Source organism: Fistularia commersonii, chromosome 9 (genome assembly GCF_037954325.1).
Source record: "Fistularia commersonii isolate RoL2024-O1a breed Wild chromosome 9, RoL_Fcom_v1.0, whole genome shotgun sequence".
NCBI classification, from domain to species: Eukaryota; Metazoa; Chordata; class Actinopteri; order Syngnathiformes; family Fistulariidae; genus Fistularia; species Fistularia commersonii.
Genome location: NC_141292.1, coordinates 4,350,314 through 4,369,751, shown reverse-complemented (window position 1 = coordinate 4,369,751; position 19,438 = coordinate 4,350,314). Strand labels below are relative to the sequence as shown.

The 19,438-nt window shown below is 40.7% G+C and overlaps 1 protein-coding gene across 4 annotated transcripts in view; it reads left to right on the top strand.

Annotated features, from left to right (window-relative positions):
- Positions 1-19,438, top strand: part of ctif (CBP80/20-dependent translation initiation factor) — a 54,509-nt gene that overhangs the window by 18,415 nt on the left and 16,656 nt on the right. For 2 of the 4 annotated variants that reach the window (XM_086152059.1, XM_086152058.1), the window contains exons 8-9: positions 11,963-12,039; positions 18,435-18,515. In XM_086152059.1, coding sequence (XP_086008185.1) covers positions 11,963-12,039; positions 18,435-18,515 — 158 coding nt within the window. The remainder of the gene's footprint in view (positions 1-11,962; positions 12,040-18,434; positions 18,516-19,438) is intronic. The other 2 variants (XM_086152061.1, XM_086152060.1) reach the window with 1 other exon arrangement.

The following is a 19,438-nucleotide window of genomic DNA, read 5'->3' as shown; positions in this document are numbered from 1 at the left end:
AATATTACAAAAACGATTTAGATGTATAATGAAGAGACCGGCTTGTAAGGCAAGTCGACCGGTTTCGGTCTCCAAGTGGGACGTAATTATTTTGCCGGATTCCTGTCGCTGTTACTTGTGTGGAGACGAAATGTCACCCGATGACACGTCGGTGAGTCACGCTGTCTCAAACCAGTTTCCCTCGAAAAAGTAAAATTTCATAGCTTTGAATCTCAGCTATAAATTCCCTCCCCAGGATGTGTTTTTTTTAATTTCTTTATATATATATATATATATATATATATATATATTCCCCTCTCACTCCCTTCCCGCCCAACATCTATTCATTCCTGGACACTCACGCTATTTGGCTCATCAACATAATCAAGTCATAATCTTCCTCGCTGTTTTGACAGCCGCAACTCATTGGCATGCGTGATGCTGTAAGTGGATGTTGTCAACACTCGGCGCACTTGAAATTAAGCCAGCAAATGTGAGCTTGTCTGCACATCAGCATCTTTCTGCGGGCATGTTGTAACGCGTGCACGCTTACTCAAATAACAGCAGGTCGAAATAACATTTGGTTTAATAGTCAATATGTTTAAAGTTACTAGGGAACAGGCGTCATTTGCTTGTGTTTTAATAAATCCTGTAGTTTTATCTTTAGATGCCTATTAATAAACAGGAATGGACTAGAATCAAATGACAAAGGTGTTGACATTGGCTGGAATCAACCTTAAAATTGTACAAAAATGTGCAACATATTTATAGAAAATACCCCGAGTACTATAATGAATATTCTTGTTGAAATCATCCAGAATATTCTGAAACTTGCGTGTAAATCCAAAAAGAATGAGGTTCGTTGTATTGGAGACACACACGTTATTCCTGTGTCATGTACCTGCTTTGTTATTGTACTATCATCACTAAAAAGAGTATCATCCTAAATATTGGCTCATAAAGTGAATTCTGTTATCAGGACGTTATCATTCTTAGTTTTAACTCAGGAAATATAAAGAAATAATTCTAATCTGATTAAGCAGCGGCTCCCAACCTTTTTTATACCAGGGACCAGTTTTATGTATGAAAATGTTTCTGCTGACTGGTTAGATCCCCGCGGGGGTTCTAATTATAAAAACCTTTGTCAGTTCACAGTATTTAATCTGAATACAACCATTACACTTTATATGGGGCAATTCCAATAATTTTGCACATTAGTAAATAAATGCTAAATAAAAATAAAGTTTTGAGGGTTTCATAGCTTCATTAGCTAGCTGTTCACCGCAAATAAAGCATAGCGGGCACGGAGTTTGTGTATCACTTTCTGCGATGAACTTCGGTCGCAATCTTGATTATTTTCTTTGAAATGCAGCTTTCTTTGCGCCGGCAGTCTGCAACGTTTCTGCGGTCTCAACGTTTGCTCGTTTCCTCACGAAAAAGCTCTTGCTTTTGTTTCTGGCTCATTTTTTTTTTTTATCAAGGGCTAGCTTGTGACAGCTGATGTGTGAAATGGCGCAGCAGAGTAAATAGTTAAGTGTGGCAGTAAGGCAAAGGCAAAAACAGTCGTTTTTCAAAGTAAGATTTGGAAGGTCTAATGAAAAAAACTATAATTTGTACCAAGAAAGATTGGACCGGTGCAATCAGGGGTTGGAGACCCCTGTGATCAAAAAAAAAAAAAAAAACAAACAAATCACCTCTGTCCGCTGCTGAGTAAAATCCACCCTAAACAGTTAATTGACCGCTTCGGTTCTTGGTGTAACTTTTAGATGTTTTCGTCCGTATCAAGGACATTTAACATCAGACCGGCTTCCGTGAAGTTTCTTTCCACTGAGGCTCCCGGCGACAGAGCCGCAGATATGAAAGGCACCAGAAAAAGGAACAGAGGTCTAGGGTGAGCGAGGGAGAGAGCGGCCGGTCATTGAGAAGATATCCGGTCCCTGGCCTGTGAACAAAGCTGTCCAACAGGGGAACAAAGCAGGAGTCTGGAGTTGAGATATTGCAGACTGGTTGGCCCCTCTGTCTGGAAGCGTACGTGCCTCGGAGCAGGACTCGGGTTGAGAACGGACTTGGGGGGGGGGGGGGGGGGGGGACCGCTTTCAGGTGACCGCTCTTTCTGTCTGTCAGCTGTCAGTTTGTTTGACACCCTTGTCCCACCGGACACGCTTTGGTCTCCTCGTGATGTTTTTTTTTTTTTTTTCCCCCCCAACAATTTCACCCTGTCTGCATCCCTTCTTCCTATTTGCTGTTTCCTTCTTCCTCATCCTCCAGCGAGCGCCATCGTCACGCCACGCCATCCTACCCGCTCCCCTTCACTCTTCAACGCCATACTTCAAATGTTAGTAGGCAGCGGAACAATATCAAGGGGGGGCGGGGGGGGTCACGGTGACCGCCACCCCCTCACACACACACACACACACATACACACACACACACACACACGCCCTCCCTGTGGTCTCTTCCTGCCATTGTCCGCAGTCCCGCTGATCCTGCGCTCTATTAACTGCACACATACTGGCTTAATCACCTCTGTACGCCGTGGCGCTCTGGTGTCGAAGCTCGAGAGACACGCCAGAGACTCGGGTTCATGCAGGAATACAAGGTTGGCCGGGGGAAAAAAAAAATCTGATATTTAATCTTTTCCGATAAGCAGAACACACTGGCTAACCAGATTAGTTAGCATGTATCGGGAAAAGCAAGTCTCAGTGAATTAGAAGTGCTAGGCGACATTGAGTTGACTAATACATTTTGTTAAAAGCAAAAATGAAAGACAATGTTTCACTTGGTACCAAAGGTTTTATTGATTTGAAATTCCCCTTATTCAAAAACCATATTGACTATAAATTTTCTATACAAGGTGCATGATCTTTTCTGTAATGACAGCGGAGGGCACTAAAACACTGTGTGTGCACACGCGGCACGTATGAATATTCACCGGCTACAAGAATGGGCTTACAGTCAAAATATGACCAGAACTAGTTATGAGGAACGAATCGGAACTGATGACCTACTACGGCGGGTATTGACAGTGACGCCTCAGATCATCCTCATTATTCTCGTGCGTTTCCGGCGACAGCCCGCCACCGTCTCCGCGTGAACCTAAAAAGTTTTTTTTTGGTTGGTTATGAACATGACTGCCATAGCAAATCCATTGTAATCGATTGGAGCGGCTTCATTATCTGCAGGAGTCCAACTTAATGAATGTCTGTTTTTTCCATGCGTGGTTGTTTTTTGTCCCCCCCTCTCTTTTCATCTGCACACAACAACAAAGAACTCCCGGCAAAGGAAATAGCAGAAAATATACATTAATAAACTCAGAATGTTATTAAATTTACTTATTCAATGAAGAAGACACAGCAGGAGCCTGTTATGCTACCGAGCTGTTTTGTAGTGACATAATGTTATTGCTAAATGAACTCAATAGGTAATCTGTGATCCTGTAGTTTAGTGGATCAATACACATGTAGTCCAGCTGTTTCTGATGTGACTGCAGGACAATGCCGAGTTTTCTGAATAATATCTCCTGAACTCACAGCCCCCGGCTTAGCTGGTTTAAAACCTTAAAAATCTTCTTTGGCATCAACATATTCAAACAGTCTTTTTTATAAATCGGTTGGGTGTAGATTTGATGTGCGATGCAGCAAAATCGTTTGTAAAAAACGTTATTCTTGCTGCATAAAGCGTAAAGCAGCGGTTGTTATTTTTCTTTTGAGATTGCCTGGCTGACACCGCATAATTACCTGTATTAAAAAAAAAGAGCTTCAACCTTTTTGATGAATTAATTAGAGGAAAAAGGAAGGAAGAACAGTCCTCAGACTTGTGGCATCGCTGCCCTCGCCCTGCACGCCTTCTCCAATGGAAATATTACAAATGCAATTTTCATTTACTGATTGGATGTCAGGCATCCCAAACAACCGGTACAGCCCATATTCAATATTCATCACATTATTTTCTCTTTAATTATGATAATTCGTCTTCTGTTTTGCTTGTATTTTACAGAGCTATAATATTCACTTTCAAGCAAGTTTAAGAGACTATTCATTGGACTCCCAAAGTGACTGAGCATGTTACATTTGACCTGAATATATACAAAAACGTCCTGCTCATTGAAGTCACTCCTCAGTGAGAAACACTGATGTATGGCTATGAAATAGTTGTGCAATCAGAGCCAGCCAATGTATCCACACTCACACGCAGACACACACACACGCACGCACGCAGGATGAAAAAGAAGGAAAAGTTGAAGTCAAGCAAAAGAACAAGTTAATTGCCGGTTTTCACACAACCAAGTTAGATCAGACCACAGACACAAAGCACCAGCGTCAGTGGAGAAAATGAGGTGACTGCTCGTGTCATGTAACATGCAGAGCACACTTTTTCTTCTTTTTTTTCTTTTTCTCTCTTCTTCTTCCTCCCTATTTTTTTTTTTTTTATCATTCACCAAGATGGCTGGAACACAGCGGTTAGCACGTGAATCCATTTGCCGCTGCAGCTGTTGTTGCATGGTTACATTTCTATAGGGTACTACAGGTTGTTGTTTTTTTTTTTTCTCCTATTTTTTTTTTTTTTTCCCTGACACTTTGATCCCACAATGGCTCCATCTCTTCCTGCAGCCAGACTGCCAAGTTCTTTGATCAATCTGTCTATCTGTCTGTGCGCCGCTGTGCCACCAGCCTCAGATCACTTATTAAATGAGACACGGGTGTCAGGACCTCACGTCTTTGCCTCTTATCACTGATCACCCGCCCTACCTGACTGTGGCGGCTCCAAATCTCTCCTCGCTGTGCTGTGGGCAGGCGTCAGCTGCAGAATAGGTTACATCAAAAGGTCTAAAGTAGGGATCATGAAACATGGAGAGAACACCACTCCGCTGGGATTATACAGGAAAACAATTTGAATTGATTTCTGACATTTGCGAGCAAGATGTTTAATAAAAAAAAAAAAAATTAAAAAAAAAAAAAATTCCCCTCTTTGATCAAGCATTTGATTTAATGAATATCAAAGATCGACTAAAAGATTTGGTCATAATGTTAACTTACAGCTCAATATGTCAGTTAAAAAGCCATATTTTGGTAATGTTTTGGTTCCCGAGGTATCTAGTCATACTGTATTTCTGAAACACTTAAATATGTATTTTTTTTAGTTGGTTTTTTTGCACCCTGGTTGTCAGAGGCTCAACTTAAATCTACTAATTTATATTCTATATTTATTTGGTTAAAATTACAAACTATAGAGTTGAAGTGAACAAAGCAACACAGATATTTTGGAAAAATTAGATATCATTCCATCCATCCATTGTCTCCTGATTATGGGGTGGCGTGGCGCAGAAGGTAGAGCAATCGTCTTTGGAACCGAACATTTCTGGTTTGATTCCCGGCTCCTCCTAGTGTGTCAAAGTGTTGTTGGGCAAGAAGCAAAACACTGAACCCCAAACTGCTCCCCTTGCGCAGATGGTTCACCCATGATGGATTAATTGCAGAGAACGAATTTCCCCACAAGGGATTAATAAAGGATAAATTATTATCATTATTATTATTATCATCCTTACCAGGGTCAAGCGGGGAGGCTGAAGCCTATCCCAGCTAGTGGGCGAGAAGCTGGGATTGAGATTGGGAGAGACTGGTTGCCAGTCAATGGCAGGGTAAAGAATTATGGAAGAATATAAAAAAATTGAATATTCCTTAAATCGGCCCACAATGAGGGAGGAAAAAAAAAAAAAAAAATATATATATATATATCTTTATATATATATATATATGTGTGTGTGTGTGTGTGTATACATACATTAGTATATAAATGTGTGTGTGTGTATATATATATATATATATATATATATATATATATATATACCTATGTATTTGTATATATACACTAAAATGACACATAATAGATCTGAATGAATGAAATACTCTTATTAAAATACTTAAGTTGAATGTACTGACCACAAAATTACACAAAAATGATCAATGGAAATCAAATGTATGAACCCATGGATGTCTGGATTTGTTGTCTTGTTCAAAATCAAAGTGAAATAACACACTTCAGACTGATCCAACGGTGATGTTATGTCCTTAAAACAAGTCAAAATGAATCAGTGTTGCTTCTTAAGTGGACAGTTTGATTTCACATAAGTTTGACTGACTTGGAATTACGTTGTGTAGTTTGTGTGTTTCCTTTATTTTTTGAGCAGTATATAGATATATATTTTACGTATATGTAACTTCAAATACCTGCGAAGTACTGTTTATCACAGCACTTTATCTCCTGCATCTCTCTAAACTACAATGCCTACAGTTGGGTTCATACTGTAAGTAATTGTGTGTCATAATGAGAGTGTTTATAAGGAAACCGCATTTCCATATGACACAGAAGTATGTTCAGGGCCGGAATGTGGGCAAACAGTTGGAATTATTTCCGCCAATGCATTGTAGCCTCCCTCGCAATCTTTCATGTGCTCGCTGTCTTTAATTTACAGTCTCTCGTGTTGTCCTGCTCTCCCTCCTCTGCTCTCAACAACCTGTCCTGTAATGCCACCCCTGGGGCAGTTTTAAATTTATTGCGCTTGGCCATGGGCCCTGGCAACATAAATAAACTGACTGGAACAATGGACCGACTGAATGAGCATGATACCAGAATTGTTAAATGCCTGAAGGGACAGGAAGACATACACTTCACTTTTTGTGCCATTGCAGAGAAAGTTCTATAATCGTTATTCTCCATTTCTATTCACATTTCTGCGCCTTTCTCATTTCCTTACTTTCCTTCCTTGTTACTTTTACCCCTTTCACACTGGGCTAACGTCATTGTCACCAGTGAATGGTAACTCGGTACATGACCCCTGCGAGTGAAGGCTGACTTTTTTTTTTTTTTTTTTTTGCATACGGCTTGGTTTCAAACCATGAAATTAGTATTTGTGTCATTGGATCGATCCTTCAAGGCGTTGTTGCCGGCCGCTTCCGAGGCACAGGGCTCGGTTGGGCGGTTGTAGTGAGAACATCCTCTGCTAGCATCACTGGAGGCCTCTCCCGGTGACCTGTGACTTGTCTTGGAATGCTTTTGGTGTACGTCAACTTCCTCACAATGAGCACTTAACACGCCGCTCAAGCAGTATTGCGAAATTCAAACACGACGGCGAGACACGTTCACTTCTCCATCTACATAGATTTCATCACGGGCGCCAAAGATGTGCTTTGTTGCCAAATTGTGGCTACATACCTCTTTCTACTTCCAAAAAGTCTTTGCTGCACGACTATCGATCCGATGGCTTTTCCCGCGAAGACTAAAGCTTTGCACTAATCGAGCGGCCTAATTGGACGGGGATCCATGCCAATACGATTAACGTTGTGAACAGTTCTATTTTAATGCAAACGAAGATGTTTTCCTCAGGCTACCTGAGTAGTCCCTTTTTTTATTAACTTAATCAAAGTGTTTTGTTGTGTTAAGCTCACAAAAAGGAAACTGCTTCTATTGTCACAGTGAGGAACTCACCTCCAGCTTCCTGTGCGAAACCTCTGAAGCTATTCATCTCCCTCAATCACCGTAGCATCAAAAAAAAAAAAAAGAAAATGTTTGCTGTCATGCAGATCAAATGTAGCTTTGCAAGGATGGAAACCATCCCTGTGAAACTTCCTGAATTCAGAGTGAGCGCGCTCAGGACACCAGTTGCTCAACTTTTTCTGTAACCCGATGGGAAGTCATAAGTACAAACTGCATCATAAGTACAAACTGTACAACTGCAAAAATATGAGAAAGCACAGATCTGTTGCGCAATGGTTTCTAACAGGACTGTACGTCTAATCATTTTTGCAACCAGACTAAAAAAAAAAGTCACATTGGCAACTTTTGTGAAAAAATCCAGTCCAGCGCTGTTGTCCGGGAACACTCAAGCTCATGGACAATGATACGTTTTCTTTTTTATGTGTAGTTATTGTGTAGCCCATCAAATTTGTGCTTAAGGCCACTTTTTTTCATGTTACGAAAATACTTGAAAGTAAGTGCTTACTGTGACACCTGAATGCATGTCACTAAAAAAGGCAATACAGTGATCCCTCGCTATAACGCGTTTTTTTCACGGTTTCGCTACTTCACGGATTTGCATCATGCATTGTGTTCTGCATTCCGATTGGCTAAAAAGTCACTCCGCTTCTTCTCTACCTATGCGTCAATAACGTTGCAGTTTAATATGTACACGTACATAACACAGCTTGCCCAATTTACATGACGTACGTGCAAATTCTCTTGCGATTTCGAGTTTCTCTAAAACCCATAATGTTGACAAAACACTCCGGACCGACAAAAGCACCTGCGGCAGGGCCTAAAAGACAGTGGAAGATGCTATCTATCGCAGATAAAGTTAAACTTCTGGACATGCTAAGGGAAGGTAAAAGCTATGCGGCTGTAGGTCGGCATTACGGAATTAATGAGTCTTCCGTTTGTTCCATAAAGAAGGAAGAAAAAAAACATAAGGACAACAGTAGCAATAAGTTTCGCAGCAGCGATAAGGTTGCGGTGGGCGGTGCTAATCTCCGCAATTTGAAGCCTTCTGTTCACATTGATGATTAAAATTATTATTTGACAGTACAGAAGTTATTTGTTAAAAAAAACATTTCTAAAGTACAGTACTTTTATTTGTGAAACAAATGATTGAGCCTGTAAAACGGTTTGTTCTTTCTTTTCAATGTATGATAGATTATTTAATTGTACAATAATTGTAAAAAAAAAAAAAAAAAAAAAAGGTTTCTACTTCACGGATTTTGCCTATCACGGGTTCTTTTTGGAACGTAACCCCCGCGAAAAAACAAGGGTATACTGTACATAAATCCACAAAATAACAAATCTCCGCCTGTGTCCATCCATGTACCCTTATCTCGCTCCCAGTGTCTTTTCCACTTATGCAGCCAAGCCCGTCCCTCCCCGCCCTTTCGGCATCCTTGTCACGTCCACAGGGCCCATGCTGCTCGCCGCGAGGTGAGAGGTCTTCTGGCTGGGGACCAGGACAGCACACGCCTCACTTTGATCTATCCCACATTGGCTGCTACCTGCAGATAGCATATTCACACACGCAGCGCGCTGCCTTTTAGCTTCAGAGACAGTTGTGCATGTCTTGTTTCCTGTCTCCCTGGCCGCTTCTTTTAGATGCAGGGTAGCTTGTCTCCGCTCTTTTTTTTGGCTGGTTTATAATGTTTTTGGCATGTGGTCTATTTTTGAGCTTTATATATATTTTTTTTTAAGCAAAATTCCCAAAGTATCGACTATAAGCCGCTACTTTTTTTTCCACACGCTTTGCACACTGTGTCTTAAACAATGATGCGGTTAATCTATGGACTTTTTGGGGCTAACAAGCTTCACGCCGCCCAAAACATTTAGCCACGTCACATAGGATCAATGAATTTACCGTGTAATTCTGAGGATGTTCAATTCCGACACCGAAGAAGACGACTTAAGTGGTTTTAGTGCGCAGGAGGAAGACGAGGATAGCGATCAGCTGGAGTAGGACAAAGCGGGGATGGAAAATTGACGGATGGATGGACTTTTCCCTGTGTTACATATTATTAATCTTTTTCATTAGCCGGGTTGCAGGTACTGTTTGTAAAAAAGCATTTCCAGTACGTATTTGTGGACGTTACCGATATATAATTTATGGACTTTCAATTAAAATTTTAAAAATATGTTTCGTGTCACATCTTTCTATGTAAATATCTCATGTTACAACATGGACACCTGCGGCTTATCGACAAGTATGGCCTATATATGTACACATATTTATGAAGTTATTTTTAGCCGCTACAGCTTTCATTCAGTTGCACTCAATAGTTTGGAAATGACGGTATTTTGGTTAAAAAGGGTAGATTAAGGAATTCATTATATCTAAGATGATGACGTACGGATTCATTTTCATTAAGTGTGCGGGTTATCCTACAAAAAGAAGCTTACAGTTGATGCTATAGTAGAGGAAAGCTACATGAGCCCACCGTGAAACATTTTCTGTTTCCTTTTTGTTTTTCCACCCACTTTTTTCCCCCTTATCTTTGCTGAGGTAAGTATTTAAAGCCTGTTGAAAACCATTTTTGGTTCAAACATGAACTCCTCTAGATGTGGGCCAGAGGAAGGGTTTTGTACACAGACTTAAGTGTTGTGCTGTGTGCTTTTTGGCAGGAAAACAGGCAACGTGCACACCACAAACCAGTAGCAATGGTAAATTTACAAATACATCTTTTCTCTCCATTTTCAGCTTAAAACAACATCTTCTATTTTAAAAAACGAGGTCCTCCAAAAGCTCTCTGGAGTATGTAAATCTTGAAATGCTCGCTTCGGTGCTTTGAGTGTGTATGGGGAAAAGGACCGCCTTTGCCAGGCAATCACATAAGCAACCCGGCGGGAGCTGGTTCTGTGTGGCAGGAAAGTTCAGAAAACATAGCTAAGCTGTCATTACTCTGTCGGACTGTGTTGGGATCTTAAAGTGCCTTTTTTTTTTTTTTTCTTTCTTTTTTTTTTTTTTCTATAAGCCACTCGTCTTCTTCGAAATCACGCTTGACGAGCAGGGTATACAGCAAGATAGTCGGCAGTGGAATCTCCAGTCTTTCTCCGCACGTGCATATGCTCCGTGTCGCCCATTGGATGGAACGGTTTTGTCATTCCTGGCCTTCGGCGTTTTGTTTGCATCTAGTTTATTGAGCTGGAGCAGTGAAAGGACACCCTTTTTTTTTTCATGTTTTGAAGGTCACAGATGGTTGCAGAAAAGAAAAAGGCTGTTTTTACTTGAATTAAATGTGAAATAAACTAATTGACATAGAGTACATCTGGGAAGTATGTTTGCTAGTTAGCTCTACTGCATGAAGTTGCACAAACTTCCAGTGCTACAAACCCCTCTATAACACACACACACACACACACACATATATATACGCAGATCTCCCAATAATTAGCATTGACTTTAATTAAGAAGATATCAATCCTCCCTACATGCTGTGTGCAACATGGCTGAATATAACGCAGTGCCCCTGACCACTGCACTCTGTCTAAACTGTATATCCACTAAACGGCTCAACTCCTAACCCACCTGTAACTATGGTAACAACACACAGAGATGCTGAGCAATGATGGAGAGTGCTGTTTGATTGGCAGGGCGGATGTTAAAAAGACGAAGGACAGTTTTACTTCCTATTTAACATTGATAGAGCTACACTCTATTATATTCAGTCAGTTTTACCACGGGAGTAGAACCTCGTAACTAATGACCACAAAAAGAAGCAAAGGGCCAAATTTAAACCACCAGTTTTTGCTTATCTCCCCTGTTTTGAGCTCACAAACCAGTTATTCTTTTTTCTACAGCTTTGCATGTATCATTTTTTTTTTCCTTCAGAAGACGTTCTTTCGTCTTTTCCTAAATTACATTTCACATCAGTTTACAATTTATCACTTTCCTCATGTTATAAATACCTGTCCCTTTTTATCACAAAACAGGGGGTTTTCTAGCCATTTGTTTGGGACCTAGCTGTCTGATCTGGAGTTGTGCTCCCATTCCTTTAGTGAGGTATATTAGTGTATTATCAACAGATGTATTTGCTTCACACCCATTTGTCTATTAATTGTGTGTGGTTTGTTATTATGTAAGGTTTGATTTTATTTTATTTTTTTTTCTAAGGAGACATAGGGCAGACTGTTGTCTGTAGAAGATTGCTCCTGTGATGTAGCGCATTCTTTCGCTCATTGACATTTTTGCGTTGAACCTAACTCGCACAAATTCTTCCAAAACACATCCTTGTCACACTGGATGAAAAGATCATTTTTTCCAATGACAGTATTTCTTAAAAGATTTTTTTTTTTTTATCATTTTCCCTTGGATAGGAAAAAAAAAAAAAAAAACGTGCCACCAATGCATTTTTACTTCCATAGCAGGGAGGATTTCTACATAAACTTTCCACTAAGTCATATATTGCACATTCTAGTCTTGACAACAGCTGTTTCTATGATTTGTCTTCAACAGATCTTCCCACCCCTTCCTAATGAGGCTGAGATCGCACACACCAAAAAGCTCTTCCGACGCAGGAGGAACGACCGACGGTAATGACGCATGCAGGCCCACATGCACACACAGCACACTCCCACAGTGAGAGGGAATGTTTTTTTGCTTTTTTTTTTTTTTTCCCCCTCTCTGATGATGTCAGACGTCAGTATGCAGCAAGTGCTATAACCTTAACATCTCTCTCTCGCCAAAGCGTTGTCAAAAGAGGAATGCAGACGACTCCACGCGTCATCCTGGAAAGTGAAGCAAAATTGGAAAAAAAAAAAAAAAAAAAAAATCACCAAGGTTTAAGTCACATTTCATAGATCTATCAAAAAAAATCCAAGCCACTTATTCAACCTTTTTGTGCTCAAGCTGTCATTCTTATTCTCATTGATTTCATTTTCTTGCTTTGTAAAATGTAATTTCTTTCTGCTTCAGTTTTATATCTGAAACTCTTGGCACTTAAATTTGTACCGGTACAGCTGTTCTAATTGTACACATTCTTCAATCTAATTTAACCCAAGTCTGACTTCATTGAAACCAGGTCCTTAGAAAGGGGGGAAAAAAAACGCTTTCATTCTCTCGCTCCCTGCCCTTATGTCACTGGAAAAATCGTTCTTCAGTTGCTAAGAGACAGTCAAAGAGAAAATATTTGGGTTGTATTTGTGGTTTACAAAAAAAAAAAAGAGTAAGAAATTTTTAGCTAAACCAAATGGACAAAAGTACTTTCATCCTTGTTTTCAAGTACAGACAATAATTGCTGCTGTCCAGAGCCATTGTGTTAATGTGTGATAGAGGCAGTGCAGGGCTCGCAAAAAGAAGGAACAAAATATGAAGTTGGAAGAAAAACAGTTCGCTTAGGTTTAAGAGTATTTGTTTTGCTAAGTAGAAACATGAACAATGTACATTTCCAAGTCCTCTCTGTCAGTTAGTTGTTGGTTTTTTTTTAAACAGCAGCTTGATTTGAAGGCTAACATAATGCCCACTCAGTCTACATCTGTAGTCCGTGACTGTTAAGTTATCACATAGTTACAAAAAAAAAAAAAAAAGAACAGAAGACGGAAAAGTTATTTTCTTAAGTTTCATTTATAGGCTGAATCATTGACGGACTGTCGTTTCACACCAGCAGTCAAACGGAGTGATGAAAAGTATTCATGTTGACAGTTCACTTTAGACAGAATAAGAGACTGGCTGGACCAACTTTATAGTGACCAAAGAGTTGGACAACTGTGTTCTACAGAGGGAGTTGGCTTGCATTTAAGCATACCTAGCTATCGTGAAGTCCAAGGAAAAGAAACTCTTGTATGTCTAAAACACTATAGTCACAACAGCTCAATGCATTCTGAATTTGGGGGGAAAGGAAAAGGAAAATTTGAACAAGAGCAAGAATGGGTGTGTGTCTGTGTGTGTGTGTGTGTGTGTGTGTGTGTGGAAGCATCATAATCTGAATATGTGTCTCCTTACCAATAACATAATCTGCGTCAGTATTGCCATTGCAGATCACAAATGGGTGAGGTTTGCAATTGGTTACAAAGAATACAATCAAATAAGAAAAAAACACACACATGGTTTAAAGGAATTGTTTAAATTAATCAAACTCCTTTTCGTACCTATTATCGTTGGTACTTTACGGCAGCCGGTGGGTTGGCAGAGCCTGTGAGCATATGATCCAAATGAAGGGGCTGTTCTTCATGTTATATGATGTATGTTTATTAACTATCTTTCAGTTAATTGCCCACACAATTAATTTTGATTAAATTACATTAGATTAATTTGTTTTATTTTTTTCTTAATTGCCCACATAATCACATTTACCTTGCGTTCGGTCAGTAAAATACCAGGTGATGTTTCCTAAGACTCCCAAGAAAGCTGGATACTCCGATTGGCGCATAAACGCAAACAACCATCAAAGAGCTCCTTTCGTCCCCATGTAATCACAAGGAGGAGACCCTCTCTTTGTGAGGGGAGAACTCCAACATGCTGGCTCTCATCCGGGGGTTTGTGGGTATCCAAGCGCCTGCCACAAGCCTTTCACCCTGACCAACTCCAGAAGAGAAGAGAGTCCTTACCCCCCCTTCTGGGTTTTGGTCCTAGATCCAATAGAGTTCCTCTATTTCTAGCCGGTACCGCTCCATGTTTTTGCATCAACTCTGATTCCCTCCCCACCGGAGAGGTGACATTCTTCTTTCCTAAAGACAGTTTACAACGCCAAAGGCTGGCATGTGTAGGTCTCCACCTTTGTCTACCTCCTGAAATACATTACAGTGTACCCTTGTTTTTCGCTGGGGTGCCGTTCCAAAAAGAACCCGTGATAGGCAAAATCCGTCAAGTAGAACAATTAAATACTCTATTATATGTAGAAAAGAAAGAACAAACCGTTTTACAGGCTCAATCATTTCTTTCACAAATAAAAGTACTGTACTTTAGAAACGTTATTTTTAACAAATAACTTCTGTACTGTACTGTCAAATAATAATTTTAATCATCAATATAAACAGAAGGCTTCAAATTGCAGAGATTAGCACCGCCCACGGCGATGTTATTGCTGCTGCGAAACTTATTGCTGCTGTCGTCCCTATGTTTTTTTCTTCCTTCTTTATGGAACGAACAGGAGATTCATTAATTTCGTAATGCCGACCTACAGCCACATAGCTTTTACCTTCCCTTAGCATGTCCAGAAGTTTAACTTTATCTGCGATAGATAGCATCTTCCGCTGCCTTTTGGGCCCTGCCGCAGGTGCTTTTGTCGGTCCGGAGTGTTTTGTCAACATTATGGGTTTTAGAGAAACTCGAAATCGCAAGAGAATCTGCAAGTACGTAATGTAAATTTGGCAAGCTGTTTTACGTACGTGTACATATTAAACTGCAACGTTATTGACGCACAGGTAGAGAAGAAGCGGTGTGACTTTTTAGCCAATCGGAATGCAGAACACAATGCACGATGCAAATCCGTGAAGTAGCGAAACCGTGAAAAGTAAACCGCATTATAGCGAGGGATCACTGTACACTCAACCCTGATCTCGCTCCCTGTGTGCGGTAAACTCACAAGGCCAATGGCTCCAGGTTGCCGTGCCCGGCCAAGCCCTGCGGGCCAAGGCCTGGCCACCAGGCCTGGCTCCAGAATGGTACCCCTGCCTCCCTAGCCCCTGCGAGGTGCCTTGTGGCCATCTGTTGTTGTGCACCATCAGGGTGTTTTGGTTTCAGTCTGGACCCTCACCTAAGGACTTTCTGGAGGAGACATCTGTATTCGTGCCAAAGGTTTTTATCAAAAGATGTCAAGCACAAAGGAGCATACGACAAGGTGCAAAATAATGGAAACACTCCAGGAAAGTAAACCTTGATAAGACTTTGAGAGGTGACATTGAGGAAAAAGAAAATATCCTTTCAATTTTGGAATGGTATTCTTAAAACAAAATGACCCCTCATTAAAATGTCACTAACAGGTCGGAAAGAGGAAAATAATAAGGGTAGGTCATGATCTGAAAATTTGTCCAGAGTTTGTCCCATCATTTGCCATGAATGTTGAAAGAATTGTTATACACGGGGTATTTATGGCTCCTAATAAAACAGGGTCGTGGTCGGATTTAGCCGAAGAAGAGATGCAAAACAGCACGTCAAAGGGCTGATAGCTACTGAGTCAAAGAATTCTGTGCAAATAAGTCAAATTAAAGAAGTTGTTAAATCGCCACGTTAGTCACCCATTCTCTACCGAGTACAGGATATTTCTCTGCAAATGAACGCCAAAGTCGAGCCAGTAAGACCGCAAATTAGGAGCAGATTGAGGTGAATGCATTAAAGACCTGGCTCGGTAACTCACCAATAAATTCGGTATTTCGTGACAACCAGACGTTCTTGACTCAGCAGTCATCGATGGCAAGGGATTATCCAAACAGGGTTACATTTCCATTTATTTTCTTTGTTCCAGTTATTTCTTAGGCTTTCAAAATATTTTAGCAACTCTTAAGTGGTCAAGCAAAATTTTGGTTCAACACATTGAATCAAAGATTCAAGTCTACACATCATTCACATCTCCATTGCTTTGTTCCACACCAATTGCACTGGTAACTGTAAATGCTATGCGGGATGGGATACTGCAACAAAATGCAAGCACGTACCTTGAGTGCATCATCTCAGCGCCGGCTTGCTCGCCTTCTGCAGCGGAAATGGTGAAGTGTTTAGAAAATGAGTACCTCCTATTGCCTATCCCGATAGGCATTGGGATAGATGGTATATATCTATCATAATTCTCATAATTGTAGTTACTGTATTAAAGTGTACAGTCCCTTGTATTTTCCTTTCCTTTTCTGAATATGTGGTTCGTAATCATCAATACACTCTTCTGCAGCAGACGCATATATTTATGCCGTGTGATGTTTAATCAACATGACGATCTGCATCGGATCCTCTGATGATACAAAGTGTTGAATATTTCTTTTGAATGCATACAAAGCTTATGAGCAAAGACAATGCGTGCATTGAACAGTCTTGTATTCCATAGTGCACAAGAAAGAGAAACCAAGGGAGACTGCAGGGTTGAGAAAAGTGTAGGCTGGCTGTGGCAGGAAGGAAAAGGAAGGGGAGGTAGTGCATGTGTTTCTACTTTAGAAGGCACGTCAAGCAGGGCTGAAATTAGTTGTGATTTACTGGAATGTGCTGCTTACCGCTGGCTGCTCCAAACAGCAAAGGGGCAAAGTAGGACTTAAAATGCTCCATACCCATCCTTTCAGCTCTATAAAAGGTAGCCTGTTCATTTCTGTGGAGCCTTTTACGAATCAAAAATAGATTTTATTTTGTCTGTTTTGGCTGCAAGTGTTCTTCGGATCAAAAATGTGTTGAAAAGTGAGACAATTTAACGTTTCTACACAAACTACCTGTTGAATTTCAAATTAAGCATCCGCGATTGGATGAATACGCGACTCCACAGTTCGGTCTTTTTTTTTTTTTTTTTTATTCGGTTGTTTATTTAATCCTTCAAAGCAAAGAGAGTAACAATTTTGTTCGCCATCATGAAAATGGTGTTTGCTGTTAGCCGCTGATCTGCTTATTTTTTTCCTGACCCTGTTATGAAGCTCCAGTGCTTATCCTCTATTCTGCAATTTCTATATATACACCCACATTCAGTGTGTTTCTTGAATTTGAATCAAAACACATGATGTCCAAACAAAATGAAGACAAAGCCCTGAAAAACTTGAGTCTGGAAACACAAGAGAAGACCACCACACGGACGCTTCCCTGGAAAACGGAGGGGGTCAATGATCGGTTTCATTATGAAGAAAATATCAGTAGTCATCAGCTCTTGGCACAGTAAAACACCGATGACAGTTCAAGGTTCGCCACAACAACAAATATGAGAATATTCTCCTTCTCCAGATTTCCTCTCGGAGGATCTGTGCCTGAGCCGTTCTGGCCGTTTGCGTTGGACAACACAATGCTGGAACACCTTCTGTCAGGAACTGGACAATATAATGATATATTGAATTGACTGACTGTGATACAGTTAAGATTTTTTTTTTATTTTTAAATATAGAAATTGCTACCTAAATGCATGTCCACTTTTATACAAAAACCTCAAAAAAAAAACAATTGTGTGTTGAGAAAACAAACTAAATTGTGCACGGAATTCTTGGTAAATTTGAAGTAGAACGCTCACCTAATACCCATTGTACCCCCAAAAAAAAACAAAAACACAAAAATAGTCCACAAGACAATTCCTAGGAGAATCTAACGACAGTACTGGATCTGGTTTCTGTTGGCCTACCGCCTCGCTCTTACCTTTTTCCTCCCATTTTTCACCTGACTGTACGGTACACCAGATGCACGACAAGAGATTTATAATAATGGTAATTTACCCCGATATTTTCTTAAAGAAATCAAACATCACAGTTGGAATCCGTGTAAAAAATCCTGCCGGGTCCCGCTGCAATGCAAATGTTCCGTAAGGCAATCAAGCGCTTCTGGCTCCAGTCCATTAAACCCGTGTGTTGTGGTCAGTATGAAGCTTAGACCACGTTATTGACTGTCTGCCTGCAGGCCTCTTCTCCCCCGAGCCAATCGATTAGCTAGTCTGGGTCAACCAATGGTCCAATGGGCCCGTTCTACATCCACACAACCATAGCAACGGTCTATGATCGATCATCAATCTCGCAGCCCATCCCATGAGCATACCTGACAATTCATTCATTCACCTTTTTAGCCGCCATCAAACTCTCTACTTTCCTTTCATCAGCGCACGGTTTTTCTGAAATGACAGAAATAGTTATTAGCCTGTAGTTATTTATTTTTGTTTTTTTTTTTTTTTTCCTCTGCGCCTTCCTCTGCTTGTCTGGCAAATTTCTCACTCTAAACCCCCCCAACCCCGCCGTCTTCTACAAATTGATCTGCCATTTCACTCTTCATCTCTGCACCCGTCCAATCATCTGCATTGTGGCATACCCTCCTCTCCTGCTTATAGAGCGATCGATCAATTCACCCGAGACCAGTTAACCGTACTTCTGCCTACTGGCCCCAGGGGGAAGCGACAAGTCTCAGCCAGGTCAGTGACAAATGCGAGCGAGATCCCGAGCACAGAGTGCGGCTTGAGAGCATCAACATGTGGCACCGCATAAATGCATTTGATCTTGGAGGGGTCAGCTGAATATTGGTGAGGTAATGATTTTGAGCTTCCTCTTTCTTTCTTTTTTTGTACAGTTCGAGCGACCTGCAAAGCAGGAACGGAGTGATTTGACAAACACTGGACAAATGGGCACATTTAAATCTCGTTAGTACTTAATCCTACAAGATTCATTATCTCTAAGGCAAAAAAAAATGTTTCTCATTTGATTAGGTAGTTGATCACTCCAGAGACAACCTGTTTCCAAGTAACAAGGTTTTGTAAGATGAAATTTCATCAGTGGCCCCATCATTTATCCTTAATGCAAACATGTCCTTGGCAGTAATGTGACTGATGGATGGTCAATCAGACTGACGCTCCCGCACAGCCCGCGGCCATTAAAGATGATTAACATTTTATTACTGTCTCACGTTCACCTCCGCGCATCGCCTGGAGATCAGGGGAAAGGTTTATGAGAGCAGAGCCCAAACTAACACGCCGAATTAATCATGCACGAATGTGTGCGTTTGAGAGCAATATTATTATTATATCCCTCAACTTTGATCGTGTCTGTCGAGCGGTCCGTGGCTCTGCGGAAGATTATGACATCCAAAACGCTACCGTCGTATCAAATGAGATTTTTCTCTCTCTGTCTGTCAGCATTAACGGTATTAGACTGATGAGGATTAAGCGAAATATTGATACAACTATTGAAACCCAGGGTAGCGGCTATGAAGTAATTACTGTTTGTTGAACAGGTTAAAATCGCTGAGAAGATGGCCGCCGCGTAGGATTCTATATTACAGGAAAGTTCTCGGCATTATTATTAATAACGTGTGCAGGTGATGAATTACCGACTTATAGTG